We start from the raw sequence: 15862 nt of genomic DNA on the forward strand, positions 1-15862 counted from the left end.
CACCTGCTTCGGCCTCCCAGAGTGCTGGGAGTACAGGCGTGAGCCACTGTGCCTGGCCAAATGTGTCTTATTCCATTCATACTATTAGTTTTCTTTCTTTGATGGTCATAAACTCTATAAAGCATAAGCAGCATGAGAATTATTTCCTGAAGGAGCTCGTGAGAATGGCGTGGGGAATGGGGAAGCAGAACCAGAATAACTCAGGTCAGTCAGAATCCAGCATCGGCTAAGACAGCTGATCAGCTCATCAGTTACTAGAGTCAGATTCCCTAAGTTGTAAGTTTTTCCCATGGAAAAACACATAAATTTCTTTTTTTTCACCTGGAAATTGAATGTTAATTGGGTAGGTTTTACCAGAAGAGCTCTCTCAGGGACATTTAAAAACTCAATTAGTAGATGTTTGTTAAGTCTTTTGAGTGAATCAGCTGAAGGGTGTTATGTAAATGCAAATTACTGTGTAGGCAAGATTGGATATGTCCTTGAATCTCAAAATCCTGGAGGGCATTTAATACAATGTATGGGTGCAGCTAGGATTTAATTTTGGCACTTCCGTTCACACCAAACCAGTGTTCCTGTTTTATGGTTTTGTTTTGCTATAGGTAGCATGCCTTATCTCACTTCCATACGTAGTCCTTTTTGTTTTGATGTATGATCCTTCTTTCAAAGCTGTCGACTGGGCCAGGTGAAGTGGCTCACACCTGTAATCCCAGCACAGCACTCACTTTTTTTTTGTTTTTTTTTTGCAGTTTTTGGCCAGGGCTGGGTTTGAACCTGCCACCTCTGGTATACAGGGTCAACACCCTACTCCTTTGAGCCACAGGCACCACCCACAGCACTCACTTTGTAAGGTATACAACACAGCAGGCAATGTGGCTACTCAAGTCTCAAGCCATTGAATCTTTTGAGAGTAATTTGTATCACTGGATGATGGTTAAACACAAGTGCTGAGCTGGCTTTGTTTTTGTCACTTTGCCATCTTCCTATGGGGTCTAGTGGCCTCAGTAGAACTGGGAAAGCCATCCCGTAAGCCTGCAGGACAGCGTCTGACACGGAGAGGTGGGCACCTGGACTGGCCTGCAGGTTCACTTCAGAAGTCCAGCCACTCTGCATGAGTCCTGCAGATGAAGCGTCCTTGTGAGACGGTTACAAGAATACTTGAGCTGGCTCAGTGGCTCACGCCTGTAATCCCAGCACTCTGGGAGGCTGAGGCAGGTGGATTACTTGAGCTCAAGAGTTTGAGGTTGCTGCTAGCTATGATGACGCCATGGAACTCTACCCAGGGTGAGAGAGTGAGACTCTGTGTCAAAAAAATAAAAATATAAAAAAGAAGACTTGGACATTCTAGGACAGGACATTCTGGAATGGACAGGACATTCTGTACCTTCTCTGAGAACATGTACTTGCCTCAAAAGATCTGGTGCTTGGGCTCCCTATGCTGAGTACAGTACGAATCTCTCTCTCAGAGCCTGCGTTTTGCCAGTGCAGCCAGCTCTTAATGTTACTGAGGGAAAGAAGCATTTTCATGTTTTTCTTGAAACCAACATGGCAGGTGAAAATAATTCCTTAATGGCAGTTGCCAGCTTAATTTATTTATTTTCTGTCAAACTCCTGGGCTCAAGCCATACTCCTGCCTCAGCCTCCGAGTAGCTGGGAAAACAGGTGCCTACCACAATGCTCAGCTGGTAAAGACAAGGTCTTGCTCTTGCTCAGGCTGGTCTTGAACTACTGAGCTCAGGCAATCCACCTGCCTCAGCCTCCCAGACTGCTGTGCTGGGATTACAGGTGTGAGCCACTTCATCTGGCCCCATGAAAGAAGGAAGCTTTGAAAGAAGGATCATACATCAACAATTGCATGAACTTATTTAACATGATGGTGACAGGGTAATGCTTTGACACTGTCTCCCAGACTGTTATCTTTTTAGACTTAACCCAAATTGTGTATGATACTCTAGGCATTGATAAACCAGGGCTGGCCTTTTTGGTATATTTTAAGGATAGGACATTTTGTTTGGAGTGTCCTTCTTTGTAGCACAAGTTAGCCTGGTTACTTTCTAAGACTCTAACTAATAGCTTTGATACCATGATTTATAAGAGTGGTTTACATTTCTTTTTCCCCCAGACGGTTAATGCTCAGATTATGACAGCCACCACCGTTGGACTTCCTATATGGCCAGGCCTTTTGTACATAGGTCACTAATCTTCATGCCAACCCTAATAGGCAAGGATTGCCATTTGTTTTACTGAAAAAGTAACTGAGGTTCATAAAAGGTGGACTGCCTTACTCAAGGTCACACATGCGGCTTGTAGAGCCAGGACTGGAACCAAGCAGTGCCCAGAGCAATGTCAGAACGCGACGAGGCCTTTTATAAACAATTCTTTTAATCCATCTAACTATACAAGGTAGGTATCATATTGCCCATTTTACATTTAAAAACACAGAGGAAATAACTAAATTCGTAGGAGGTTAAAAAAGGAAAAGCTGAACTATATTCCAAGTTGGGTGAGGTAAACGCACCTGCATGCAGCTCCTGACGCCGTTCCCCTTGTTTCCGATGGGATGTGGCAACTGCTTTTCCATGAGGAAGATGTGTGCTCTCCTCCGATCAGCTACTTAAACGCCATTTAAAATAGCTGTCATCTGAGCTGGGCCTGGTGACTCACACCAGTAATCTCAGAACTCTGGGAGGTCAAGGCTGATGGATCACTTGAGCTCAGGAGTTTGAGACCAGCCTGAGCAAGAGAGAGACTCCCCTGTTTCCACTAAAACTAGAAAAACTAGCCGGGCATTGTGGCAGGCACCTGTTGTGCCAGCTACCTGGGAGGCCGAGGCAAGAGAATCGCTTGAGCCCAGGAGTTGGAGGTTGCTGTGAGCTGTGACGTCACAGCTCTCTATACAGGGCGACAGTGTGAGAGAACAAATACACTGGAGCCTTTTTATAAGACTGAGCTCAGGGTTGTTGTAGTTGGGCAGAGATGCCAAGTTCAGTTTTTAACCTACATGGTGGCACTCTGCGTGGACTCCAGTGCCACAGGGAGGCACTACCTCACCAGCTGTGCAGAAAAGCCCCTGGTCTCCTAACATTGTTTAATTAGTAATACTTCAGTGAAACTATTAGAGGAAGAGGAATAAATACGGCTTAAGATTTGAACCACATCTTGCCATACTTTTTCTCATAAGCCTGAAATAGGATTTTCTAACACCGTTTGTGGTTGGGAATTCTGAATTCAAATAGGACTGCAGCTACATGTGAACTAAAAGAGCAAAATCTGCACTGATGTTCCTATTTCAGGAGACTGCAGTCACATTACTTCTGAAACATGGCTACTAAAATTAATTAAATGACAAGTAGAAAAAATGTGGAGATGTGCTCTGGCGTGACAATAAGCCTTCAAATAACACGCGGAGGTGCAAATAAGAGGCATGGAAAATGCACAGGTTTTGTTTTGTTAAAGATTCTCTTCAGATCACCATTCCCACTGTGTACACATTTAAGATAACGTATTTTACTACTAACTTAAAAAACATACTCTATGACTGATGAATCCATAGCAATGACATGGAAGATTATAAATGCTTTTTTTATTTTTCTTACCAAAGGACAAAGCTGAGAAATCAGGAAAATGAAAATGGCTGAGGCTGGGTGGGTGGCTCATGCCTGTAATCCCAAGTCTCTGGGAGGCCGAGGCAGGTGGATCCCTTGAGCTCAGGAGTTTGAGACCAGCCTGAGCCAGGGCAAGACCCTGGCTCTAAAAACAGCTGGGTGTTGTGGTGGGCACCTGTAATCCCAGCTACTCGGGAGGCTGAGGAAGGAGGATCACTTGAGGCCAAGAGTTTAAGGTTGCTGTGAGCTATGACTTCACGGCACTCTACCAAGGGCAACAAAGTAAGAATCTGTCTCAAAGAAAAAACCAAAACAAACCCCCCCCCCCAAAAAAAAAAAGAAAAGAAAAATGAAAGAACTGAGTTTGAGCTCATGGCCAAGGATTCATTATCTTCTGATTTGTGTGAGTAAAATTTCATGTACCTTATATGTAGGGTTCTGTTACAATAAATGCTCCGTTCACCTCAGTATTGCCATTTGCTCCCCCCGCCCCCAGTTTTTGGCCAGGGCTGGGTTTGAACCCACCACCTCTGGTATATGGGACCGGTGCCCTACTCCTTTGAGCCACAGGCGCCACCCCACTTTTTAAACTGTTACACAATGGCTTTACTGTCTGCATTAAGTTAACAACTTGTATAAATCTGTTTGAGCTAGGAAGCAAAAAGATACCAACATCTGATGATTTTGTTGTATGGCAGTAAGAATTTACATTAAGTGCGTGAGATTAACTTTTTAATTTGCAGGAAAACCCACAACCTTTATAATCTAATTTTGTAAGGCAAATAGTGATTATACATTATCGGAAGAAAAAAAACAACCATAGATTAAAGAGACCAAACCTGTATAATCTTCCAAACACTTTGTAGCTGAAGTAAAATGAGGTTTAAGCATATTCATTGATGTGCCAGCAAGGAAACAAGGTCTCCAGTCCCCCACCAGTGTGCAGCCCGGACACTGCTGCACACATGGGACTCTGCAAACGGTTTCAGCAGCTTACACACATTTGGCTTCTGAGATCCCCACCAAACACACTACCTAAGTAAGCCTATCGTATGGCACTGATTAAAAGCACAAACTTCTCTAAGAATTTGCAGGGCCAAAAATATTCACATTTTACATCTTCACTGATTGATTTGGAAGAAATCTATGTAGACAAGTGCTGACTTCTTCCGAGCTCTGCCAGTGTTATCAACAGCTCCGCAGCAAATCCAGCTACAGCCTCCTCCCAGCCCTCAGATTTGGCTTTAGAGTCACACATGCTATTCATTGTGAAGAGGTGTATGGAAGACTCTTTATTTTATATCCTGGATTATTCAAGTCAACGGCCAGCCCAGCTGAGTAGTTACTGTGGTTACCTGGCAGCACGGTCACACACGCAGGTGGTGAGGCCACAGTATTAGCTGCGGTCCCACAGCCCTGGAAGGCTGAAGCCTCGAGGACTAACATCCACTCGTTAAAGCAGTCAGGAGGAAAATGATACTTTTTAAAATTTTTTTGAGACAGAGTCTGACTATGTTGCCCTAGGTAGAGTGCCGCAGCATCACAGCTCACAGCAACCTCAAACTCTTGGGCTTAAGTGATTCTCTTGCCTCAGCCTCCCAAGTAGCTGGACTATAGTCGCCCACCACAACACCCAGCTATATTTTTGTTGCAGTTGTCACTGTTGTTTAGCTGACCGGGCTCGAATCTGCAAGCTCCAGAGTATGTGGCTGGCACCCTAACTGCTGAGCTACAGGCGCTGAGCTGAAAATGATTCTTATATTGGCTTTTATTATTTAACTGTGCCTTGTTACTTTAAACAAATTGTTCCGCTTTAAGTATCAGAGACAATGAAAGAGCAAGTTAAAGTCATCAAACGTGGTAAGAGCTGCAGAAGAAAGGTGGACTATAAAATTATAGGGGAAGAGACAATGCAGTTATAAACACTGCTATAAAACTTTATAAGGAGATTTTTCTTTCTGGTAGCTTTAAAGCACAGATTATACCATTGTTCTACTTCAGAGGTCAGCAAACTTTTCCTATCAAAGAGACAGTAAATAATGTGGGCTTTTGGGGTCATACAGTCTTGGTCACATTACTCAATGCTGCTGTAGTACCAAGAAAAGAGGAATACAGGATATGTAAACAAATGGGCGTGGCTGTGTTCCAATAAAACTTTATTTACAAAACAGGCCCTAGTTTGTCAATCATTCCTCTATCCCGCCCTGTCCAAAAGAAATGTAAGCCATATATGTGATTTAAAATGTTCTTGAAGCTACATTTAAAAAACAACCCAAGTGAAATTAGTTTTAATAATATTTTATTTAACCCAATATATCCAAAATATCATTTCAACATGTAATCAATATAAAAAAACTATTAATAAGACACTTTAGAGTTCTTTTTGCACTAAGTCTGTGTAACTGTTATGTACACTTACAGCACATTCACCATATTTTAAGTGCTTGCCAATAGCCACATGTGGCTACTGCTTACCAATTAGACCACTATGTTCCAGATCTTCCATGCTAGGTTTCCTACAACTTATTTAAAGTTTAGTGATACAATCTTGAGATTTGGTTCAAAGACAAGGTATGTGATTGGGTTGCCCGTGGGGAGCATATGAGTAGAAGAGATTGGCCTCAGTCACTGTCAACTGAGGTGGCTCAGGATTCTAGGGCAGAAATCGATAACCAGATAAATGATACAATCAGATGATGTTAGCTTCATTTGCCAATGCGAAAAATCTGAGGTCTAAAGACATTTGATACAGACCTGAAATGCTCAAGGTGTGAACACATGATGTCAATCTTTGACCTTCACTAAACAAGGCTGCCTGTCATTAGCAGAACTAGGTTTCAGCACTTCGACTACATCACGACTGAATGCCCATGACACAGCGTGTGATTTGGAAGAAAAAATGAACTGCGGAGCAAGGGAAAAACTCTTCAAAGCAAACTGAATTTCCGAAATGATTTAAAAAGCCAAATGCTTTTACAATTGTTTGAGTAACACAATTGTATGGCAGCCAACAACACTTTAATTAGTTACCAAAGAGTAATCATAAGCCTTAGTTTATGGGATGCTTTTGATCATTTAAATACAACTTTCTAGGTAATAAAATCAGCACTTGTAAGATAAGAATGGATATAACTTGTTAATAAAACTTAGAGGCAATTTTTTTTAACAAAAAATTTATTACCAAAATACAATATTGAAGTCCATACATGACAGACTCCTATAAAGCAAAATAAATTATTCTAACACTGTACAGTATTTTCAAAGGTAGTTAGAGAAGCACTATAGACCTTGCTTCACTGTTCTGAACATATTCACTGCCCCTCCATGAACACGACCCCAGAGACTCAGCTTTAAGGCATGCAGCTCAGTGTGCAGGATAACCTCACAGAATGCCAATCATCCTGCTCTAGTTAGACAATGTCAGAATTAACTGTAGTCTTCTACAGTCAGTGTTCCAGAAATTTTCATACTTTGGCTATAGAAGCAATGCCATGGTGTTATACAATATGCATTTCTTAAAAAAATACAAGGATTCATGTCCATGAATATCAAACTCAAATTTCTATTAAATATATTTTTTTGAATATTACTCAGAGCACCTTGCTGTACAATAAAAAAAGATTAAATAAGTATCTATGAAAACTAAAAACACACTAAGTTGCAATAGAGAAGCCTGCTTGTCTCTGTCAAAGCAAGTGCACTGTGGGGAAGTACAATGTAAACATGGAGGCCCAGCACTTGCTTTGTGAGAAAAAAACAGAGAAAACGATTAGGAAGCCATCGCCAGCTGCCTGAACGGGAAGCCAGATCTACAACAAAGGCTTGAGGCAGGGCCAGAACACTGCACTGTCGGCCCCGGAACTCAGTATGCAGATGAAATGGAATATCAGCGTGGTCTTCTCGGAAAACTGGAGGTGCCAACCCTATTCTGGAATATCAAGAGAAAGGGAGAAAATGATACAAGCCTGTGAAGTGTTATGTATAATGACCAGAATGCATCATTTTACCCCTTTCCCACCAGTGCCATATCCTTTAAGAACTATTTTTTTACTATCAAATCTTAGAATGTTAAGTGTTCAGAGCAGAAAACAAACAAGTATGAGCTTTGTATGAAGAAAGTCTGTGCCAGTAAGTAAAACATCATTCCTGTAGAGGGAGTTCCTACTGATTATTTTAACAGCTATCTCTCCTGCAATTATAATTGCATGTTTAATCTTCATTACACCTTTTAGAAAACTCAATTTTTCTTGGTAGAGACATTGCCAACTTAAGGCTTACCACAAACGACCATGCAAAGGTACAGAACATCCCTGATGCACACTCTTTCCAGCGGCCACGGGAAAGCTTCAAGGATAGTCCAAGGCCAGAATCAGAGGAAAGGAGAAGCTCCAAACTTTTGGGTTACTTTTTCCCCATAAGTTGGGGAAATTTTAAATCCATGATTCCATATGGAAAATTTAAGAAACATTAAGTGGTTTAAGGAAATGAAGATAGGTAATTTAAAAATTCACGCTGCTGAAAGTTGGGAGTTTTTTGGTTATTACTATTTTCCAAATATTACATAAAATTAAAGCCAAGGAAATTTTATACAAAAAAATTCGTAAGGTTGCTAATTTTCAGAATAAAAGATTTTTATATAGAAACAATGAGCCAGTTACCAGCAATGGAAAAACTGATTTATGAGTGGCAACAATATGATAATTTAATCAAACTATTCAGAATTTTTATTTGAATTTGAAACAAATATTTCAATTCTGAAAACTGGAGAAAATGAATATAAATCCACATGCAGCGGATTAGGGAATATAATTTAGTATCTATAAATTCGTTTCATCTATTTAAAAACCACATCAGAAACAGATTACTTTCGTAAACAAATTAAAGGTAACTCAATAAAAAAGCTGTGAAGTTACAATCACTTATGCTTGTTTAAATATCATCATCAACATGAGATTAAAAAAGCAAATCAGACAATGTTTCAAAATGCCTGGCCTCACTAAAGATAGTTTCTAATGGTAATAATTTTAAAAATATCAACTCATTTAATTCATCCTGGGACTTTGGGAACAAAATTCTTTCCTAAAACGTGCCTACATAGTATCCCATTCAAAAAGTAAGTTTGTCAGAATCACAGCCTCGATTCTTGATGTTAGAAATTGGTGTTGAAAGTGTTCAGATGCTCAGAAACAGTGCCCTGGAGACGGTGGCCCTCTACTACACTGGACTTTTGACTCATAGACAGAATTTACTTTAACAAAACAACGTGTAAGTGACCAGAACTACAAAAACAAGAACATCATTTTCTTCACTCTTTGAAATAAATTATAATACAAAATGTGTTATTAATAAGAATATTACATCCATTTGGTGGCAGATTTTAATGTGAAAGCATTTTCCTGGGTTTGTCCTATCACACCCTGACAGAATGGAATTTCCTAGGTGGAAGTCCTCTGGACTTGCCAAATGCTTTCTGTTATTAAAATTTCTATAAACAACCTGAATTTTTTTCTAGATTTCAGTCATATTTGGTTTTTCTTCTTCTGCTAAATATAATGATGTTAAAAACTCCAGGAAGGAAAATCGCTGTTGCTGTCCTCCTTCTAAGGGGCTTCCGAATCTCACCCTCATTTTTGGAAATAGTTCAAACTCTTTTCAAAGTCTAATGACCAAATGGAAAATTCCATGTTTTAACAGACACTTTCAGTAACAAGTGTGGTCTTGTTTAGCAGAGAGGATGAGAAGGTCACTATAATCCTGGAGAAAGTGGCCCGTGTTCTGACCAACATTCTGAAGAGAACCTTTCACAGGGTCCTGAGCTCAACCAGTTACCACTCTGTGAGCCGGAGGTCTGGTCTGAGTCTGATGGGAGGTCACCTAGTTCCTCCTTTGAGCACAGGAAATTCACTGTAAATTTAAGACAGTAATTTATTTCTTAAGGGCCTATTTACAATCCAGATTTGAATTTAGAGGTCTTCTTTGTTTTTTAAGGAGTAAAGGAAAAGATCTTAGATTGAGCCTATCATTAATTCTTATCTCTTTAGGGACTCAAGCAGATCGGTTCAAAGCCCGTTAGTTACCTGTTTCCTTGTTGACTGTGGTGACAACCTACCCTCACTAAAAAAGATCCTCTGAGCTGCCACTTCTCACAGGAGGATGCCTATCATTCTGGAGTTGGCATGTCAAAAGTGACAAGAAAACTGAGCCGCTAGATGGTGACACTTCTATAACAAGGTTTAGAATAGTTCCTGAAAAGCCCTTTCTTAACTCTTTAGCTTGCATTTCTACACTACAGTGAGCTTTTATTAATAAATATACCCAACATTAGGAAGAAGTGACAGAAAGTTAACACAGGATTACATCTTTGCTTCCTCCTTAATCCCCTTCCCCTCACTCAAAATATTTAAGTATTATATTACTGCTTATTCAGTTAGAAGTCCCTTGATCAGATTACAAGTTTGGTTCCAGAGTCGTATCTGTCATTCCTCAAAAATCACACCAACTATTTCTTCCGTGTCTGTTAGTTATCTGACTGTGGCTTAAAGCCCTCTTGCACGGCTGTCCCCCTGAGCGGCCGCCCTCTAGCTAGTGTCCAGGGCTGCGCCGTGCTCCTTATTCAGGACGATGTTGACAATCTCACCCTCATGCTCTTTCATGTGATCTAGGAGATTTTCTTTGCTGGTTGATTCAAAACCACAGATGCAGCAACAGAAAAGTAAGACGCAGTACTCCATCCCAGGAGGGGCCAGACTGGAGATTTTTTCTAAACTATATGAGGTATTATTTGTAGAGCTCAGTTTCTCGTTCTCGTTGGGACCTACAGCTTCACTCGGAGGAGTCTGGGAAATCAGTTCTGAAGACGACACCAAATGTTCTGAACTTGCGGTGACGGGATTGGCTTTCTCCTCACTGCTGTTTAACAAAGTCTTTGCAGGGGATTTCCCCAGAACTCTGAAAACAAGACCAAACACCACACTTTGAGTGGGATTAGGCAGGACAAGCAGATTTAATGCCAGTTTTACCCTACATGCTAAGTATGCAATCAAAGCGGGTAGGATGGAATACCTGCCGCTTTGTGAAATGGCGTCGTTGATGGCCTTGTTCACCTGCTCGTAGTTGTAGTTTTGGTCACTCGCGTGTTTCCACATGTGGGACTTCAGGGAGGGAGGGTGGCTGCACACGTACCCACACAGAGAGCATCTGGAAGGCAGGCAGGCACGTGTAGTCAGAACCAGCCCAGGATACTATCTAAAACATGATGATTCTAACAATTCCTAAATTTCTTCTTCTAAAGCTTTATTAGACATGTCATGTCTCACTGAGTCTAGGAAGTCACTGATTGTAGGATACACATTCATTTCAGAGAGGTCCTAGAATGGATGTCCTAGAATCAATCAATGAAAGGAATTTTATAATTTGTAAGAATCTGTGAGAATCAAGACAAATATCTCAGAGTATTTTAGCTATCACAGCATTTGGAAGGATTTCTAATATATGTATAATAACATAGAAAATCTTTGCTGTAAATTATTTAACCACAGACACAAAGAAAGACTTACAAAATTAATGCTTTATGCGACTCTATTTCTTAAGAAAGCAAAAAGAATTAATGATTTTTCTGCATAAACTCTGTACTTATAGATTCACAGAAAATGAAAGTAGGAGTCTTAAAAAAGCTTCAACAATTTAGGTTTCATAAATAAAACATAATGATCTTTAAAAATGTTAAAAACAATTAGTCTACATATTTGAGAATCTGAATTTAATAATGAAGTACTTAAAAAAAATTCATAGAGGGTGGCGCCTGTGGCTCAGTTGGTAGGGCGCCGGCCCCATATACCGAGGGTGGAGGGTTCAAGCCCAGCCCCGGCTGAACTGCAACCAAAAAATAGCTGGGCGTTGTGGCGGGCGCCTGTAGTCCCAGCTGCTTGGGAGGCTGAGGCAAGAGAATCGCTTAAGCCCAGGAGTTGGAGGTTGCTGTGAGCTGTGTGATGCCACGGCACTCTACCGAGGGCCATAAAGTGAGACTCTGTCTCTACAAAAAAAAAAAAAAAAATTCATAGAGCACTTTTAGGTTAACAGGAAAAACTGGCCATGTGTAAGTACAGAGTTCTCTCCCCCGACCCAGTGGCTCCTGTTACTAACACCTGGCAGATGAAGTGTCTATATTGATACCTTATTATCAACTGCAGCCCACAGCGTAGGCCTGGGTTCAGTGTGTGCTGTATTAATTCTACGTGTTTTGACAAAGGTGTGACGTTGTGAATCTGCTGTCACAGGGTCACACTGAGCAGTCTCACTGCCCTGAAGTCCCCTGGGCCTCCCCTACTCCACCTCACCTCCTGCCCTGAGTCCCTGACAACCACTCATCTTTTTATTGGCTCCAGGGCTCTGCCTTTTCCAGAGTGTTGTATAAACCTTATGCACTGAAGTTTTTCCATGTCTTTGCATGGCTTCATAATTCTTTTCTTACCCCTGAATAACATGATGATAATAATGGTATGGACATACCAGTTTAGTCATTCACCTACTGAAAAGTGCTACGTATCTTGGTTGCTTCCAGTTTTTTTTTTTTTTTCAGAGACAGAGTCTCACTTTATCACCCTCAGTAGAGCGCTATGGCATCACAGCTCACAGCAACCTCCAACCTCCAACCGGGCTTAGGTGATCTCTTGCCTCAGCCTCCTGCATAACTGGGCCTACAAGCGCCCGCCACAACGCCCAGCTATTTTTTGTCGCAGTTTGGCTGGGGCCGGGTTTGAACCGCCACGTTTGGCTGGTGCCCTACCCACTGAGCCACAGGCACCACCCCTGCTTCCAGTTTTTTGCAATTATGAATAAAGTGGAAATGAACATTCACATGCAGGTTTTTTCTGTGTGGATACAAATTTTCATCACTTGGGTAAATACCTAGGAGCATAACTGCTGGACTGTACTGCAACCCTACGTAGACTTCACAAAGACATTTGTTAAATAATTAACTCAAACCTAACAAATCTGCTAACTCCCCCAACTCTTCCCTACACATTAGAAACACGGTCAGCAGGAAAGAGGCATAAAGAAAACCAAACGGCATTAAGAGCAGGTAACACAATGACACTCAGGCAGGAACTGACTCTCTCCATAACCCACACCCAAGTCTGACTTCGGGAGCAGGCAGCGGTCTTCTTTATTACACGTCCTAAGGCCAAGGACCTCTGACCTCAAAAAATACTAGCCATTTATGGCAATAAACAGACAATTTCTGACAGAACTTCCAAGAAATTTAAATATATGAAAAGATGTTCAATCTCACTAATGATATAATTCACCACTCCTGTATTAGACTGGCAAAGATGAGTAAGTCTGTTAAGATGTGGAATCTTGTAAGATTGTTTGCAAATGTGAAGAGAAAACACACAAATTGTATGTATGTGTATGAGGACTTTGAAGAGCACTGAGATTGAAGAGGTGCGCAGGACACCCCCACAAAGCCCGTCTTGGTGTTTACCCCAAAGACGCTCCTGTACATGCTGTTCATAGGGTCATCACTGTAGCCACAAACAGAAAAAAAGGCTACAACCCACAGCCCCTGTTCTCCCACAAGGATATGGAAATACATTGGTTTATTTTCATATACTGCAGTGTCATAAAGCGGTCACAACGAAGAAACCAGATTTATACTTATCATCATGAAGCAATTGTCAATAATGATCAGTGAAAAAGAAAAGTTACTAAAAAGATCTGTACACGAGTTAAATGAATTGTTAAAACATGAAACCCAGCAGTGTGTGTTGCTTACATACAGATATGCAAACACACCCACATACAGGTTCCACACACACACGCCTGGTGTGCTATGTATATACGTGAAGTTACTGAACAATGCCTGGAAATGCCACACGTCAGTGCCAAGAGTTTAAGATCCCCCTCGGAAAGAAAGGGTGAAATAGCACCAAGTAAGATTTTAGCTGTTATCTACAATTTTTTTTCTTCAAAATTTAAAATCTTTGGAATGTTTTATTATTTAAATATTTGAAAACTGTGAGGCTATTATTCTTTAAAGATTTTATAGTTTGCACTGTCTTTTTGAGACTGTAGCTAGAATAATAAGACAAATAAAATCACGTTTCATTCTTGGCTACACACACAAAAACCTAACTGTAATACATTTTATTTTGTCCATTTATATCTGAGATGCAGCAAATCTATTTTCACTAACATCTTCATAAAAGGGCCAGCAGTTGCCATTTCGCTCTGCTCCCCCAGCCGTTGGATTCAGGGCATCCCTCATGCACTGGTCACACAGTGGAGTGCAGTGCAGTCTGGCTACGGCCCCCTGTCAGATGTCCCTCCGCGAGTCTCACAGTCCCATCTCTGACACCAGTGACAGCCAGTTGTCATGTCTCCTTTGGCTGTCACAGTCTCTCTCTTTTGCTTGGTTTTTCATGACCTTGAGAGAGTCAAGGAAGGCTGGTCAGGTATTTTATAGAACGTCCCTCAATCCGAGATGTTCTGATGTTTTCCTCATGTTAGGCTGGGTTATGGGTTCTTAGGAGGAGCCACAGAGGGAAAGTGCCACCCTCCTCCCAGCATACTGTCATATAACCCTCACTGTGGGTGCTGACCAAGGTTACTGGACTGAGGTCAGGTGTCTCTTCCTCATGCCCACTTCCTACACTTTGGGATGATGTCCCTCTGCAGCTCACACGTGAGGAGTGGGAGTTCTACCCCGGCTCTGGGAGGGCATGGTGTCCTCACCTGCTGAGTGGGAGTTCTAACCTGGCTCTGGGAGGGCATGGTGTCCTCACCTGCTGAGTGGGAGTTCTAACCTGGCTCTGGGAGGGCATGGTGTCCTCACCTGCTGAGTGGGAGTTCTAACCTGGCGCTGGGAGGGCATGGTGTCCTCACCTGCTGAGTGGGAGTTCTAACCTGGCTCTGGGAGGGCGCTATGTCCTCACCTGCTGGACTCACTATTTACATACATTCATATGGGTAAAGACACATGGATAATTATTTTGTATTTTGGGATAAAATTCAGTATTGCATTATTTATTTTGCTCAAGTCATTCCAACCTTGACCACTGGGCCTCTTGGGTTGGCTCCTCCGGCCGCCCTGCCACACCCCATTGTTTGTCTGCTGGGCATGTCCTTCTTCACTTGCTGCACAGGATCCTCTACGACTGGCTCGGTGCCCCTAGCTCAGTGCTTACGGTGCCAGCCACACACACCCAGGCTGGCGGGTTCGAACCTGGCCCGGGCCAGCCAAAAGTGACAATTGCAACAAAAAATAGCAGGGTGTTGTGGCGGGTGCCTGTAGTCCCAGCTACTCGGGAAGCTGAGGCCAGAGAATCACTTAAGCCCAAGAGTTTGACGTTGCTGTGAGCTGTGATGTCACAGCACTCTACCAAGGGTGACACAGTGAGACACTGTCTCAAAAAAAAAAAAAAAAAAAAAAAAAAGATCCTCCACAATTATTCTAGGTATTCCCTGCCCCCATCCCAAATTAGCTCAAGTGTTCCTCTAGTTTTTTCTTTAACTGAAGAATTTTATCAAAACTCAAGATCTGGCTGATGGGTGAACTGCTTTAATTTTATAAATAACTCATTCCTGACTTCAAAAGTTCATTGCAGAGAATTAGAAATATACAGGAAAAAAACTCAAAGAATAATAACTTATGACTTTATCACTGGATACAACCAATATTATCATTTTGGTATATATTTTCCAGTATTTAAAAGTCTGTTTTGTTAATATTCCCCAGTATGATTTAAACTCTCTACAAAAAAAAAAATGTAATGGCTGTCTCGTAATCCTTCATTGGATGAAATTGCTGGCATTCTACTCACCAATTCCGTTATTGCTTAATGAAGTTCTAAAATTGACAATCAACTTTGTATAAGAATTTCAGGCTCTTAAGGCTTTTGATAAAGTCATGAACACAGTGCATGAACTAACTGTACACCGTACACATACCTTTTAGGGGACACTTATTCTGGGAACACAGATGGTTCAACATTAGGAAATCTATCGCTATTCTTTACTATTTAAAAGAACCAGAAAAGTCATATTTCCATTGTTATTGTTGAGACAATCTAAAAGAATTCAGTATCAGTTAAAAAACCTTTTATTAAAAATGGAAATCATTAAACAGAGACAAAATTATAAAGAAAAGTATAATGAGTCTGTATCACCCAGTGTCAATAATTATTGGAATTTTGTCAATTTTGTTTCATGTACTCTCCCAACTTAAATTTCCTTTGTTTTTTTGCAGAAATGTCTTT

At 41.3% G+C, this 15862-nt stretch overlaps 1 protein-coding gene across 5 annotated transcripts in view; it reads right to left on the reverse strand.

The window, feature by feature from the left end:
- The window catches only part of ZNF507 (zinc finger protein 507), a 60076-nt gene that overhangs the window by 5293 nt on the left and 38921 nt on the right, over positions 1-15862 (reverse strand). For 4 of the 5 annotated variants that reach the window (XM_053604965.1, XM_053604962.1, XM_053604966.1 and 1 more), the window contains 2 exons: positions 10665-10799; positions 5895-10550 (listed from right to left, as the gene is read on the reverse strand). The exons of the other annotated variant lie outside the window; for it this stretch is intronic. In XM_053604965.1, the coding sequence (XP_053460940.1) occupies positions 10181-10550; positions 10665-10799 (505 nt within the window). In that variant the 3' untranslated portion in view covers positions 5895-10180. Of the gene's footprint in view, positions 1-5894; positions 10551-10664; positions 10800-15862 lie in introns of those variants that run through there. 5 annotated transcript variants of the gene reach the window in all.

This window comes from Nycticebus coucang, chromosome 10 (assembly GCF_027406575.1).
Source record: "Nycticebus coucang isolate mNycCou1 chromosome 10, mNycCou1.pri, whole genome shotgun sequence".
Classification (NCBI taxonomy): domain Eukaryota; kingdom Metazoa; phylum Chordata; class Mammalia; order Primates; family Lorisidae; genus Nycticebus; species Nycticebus coucang.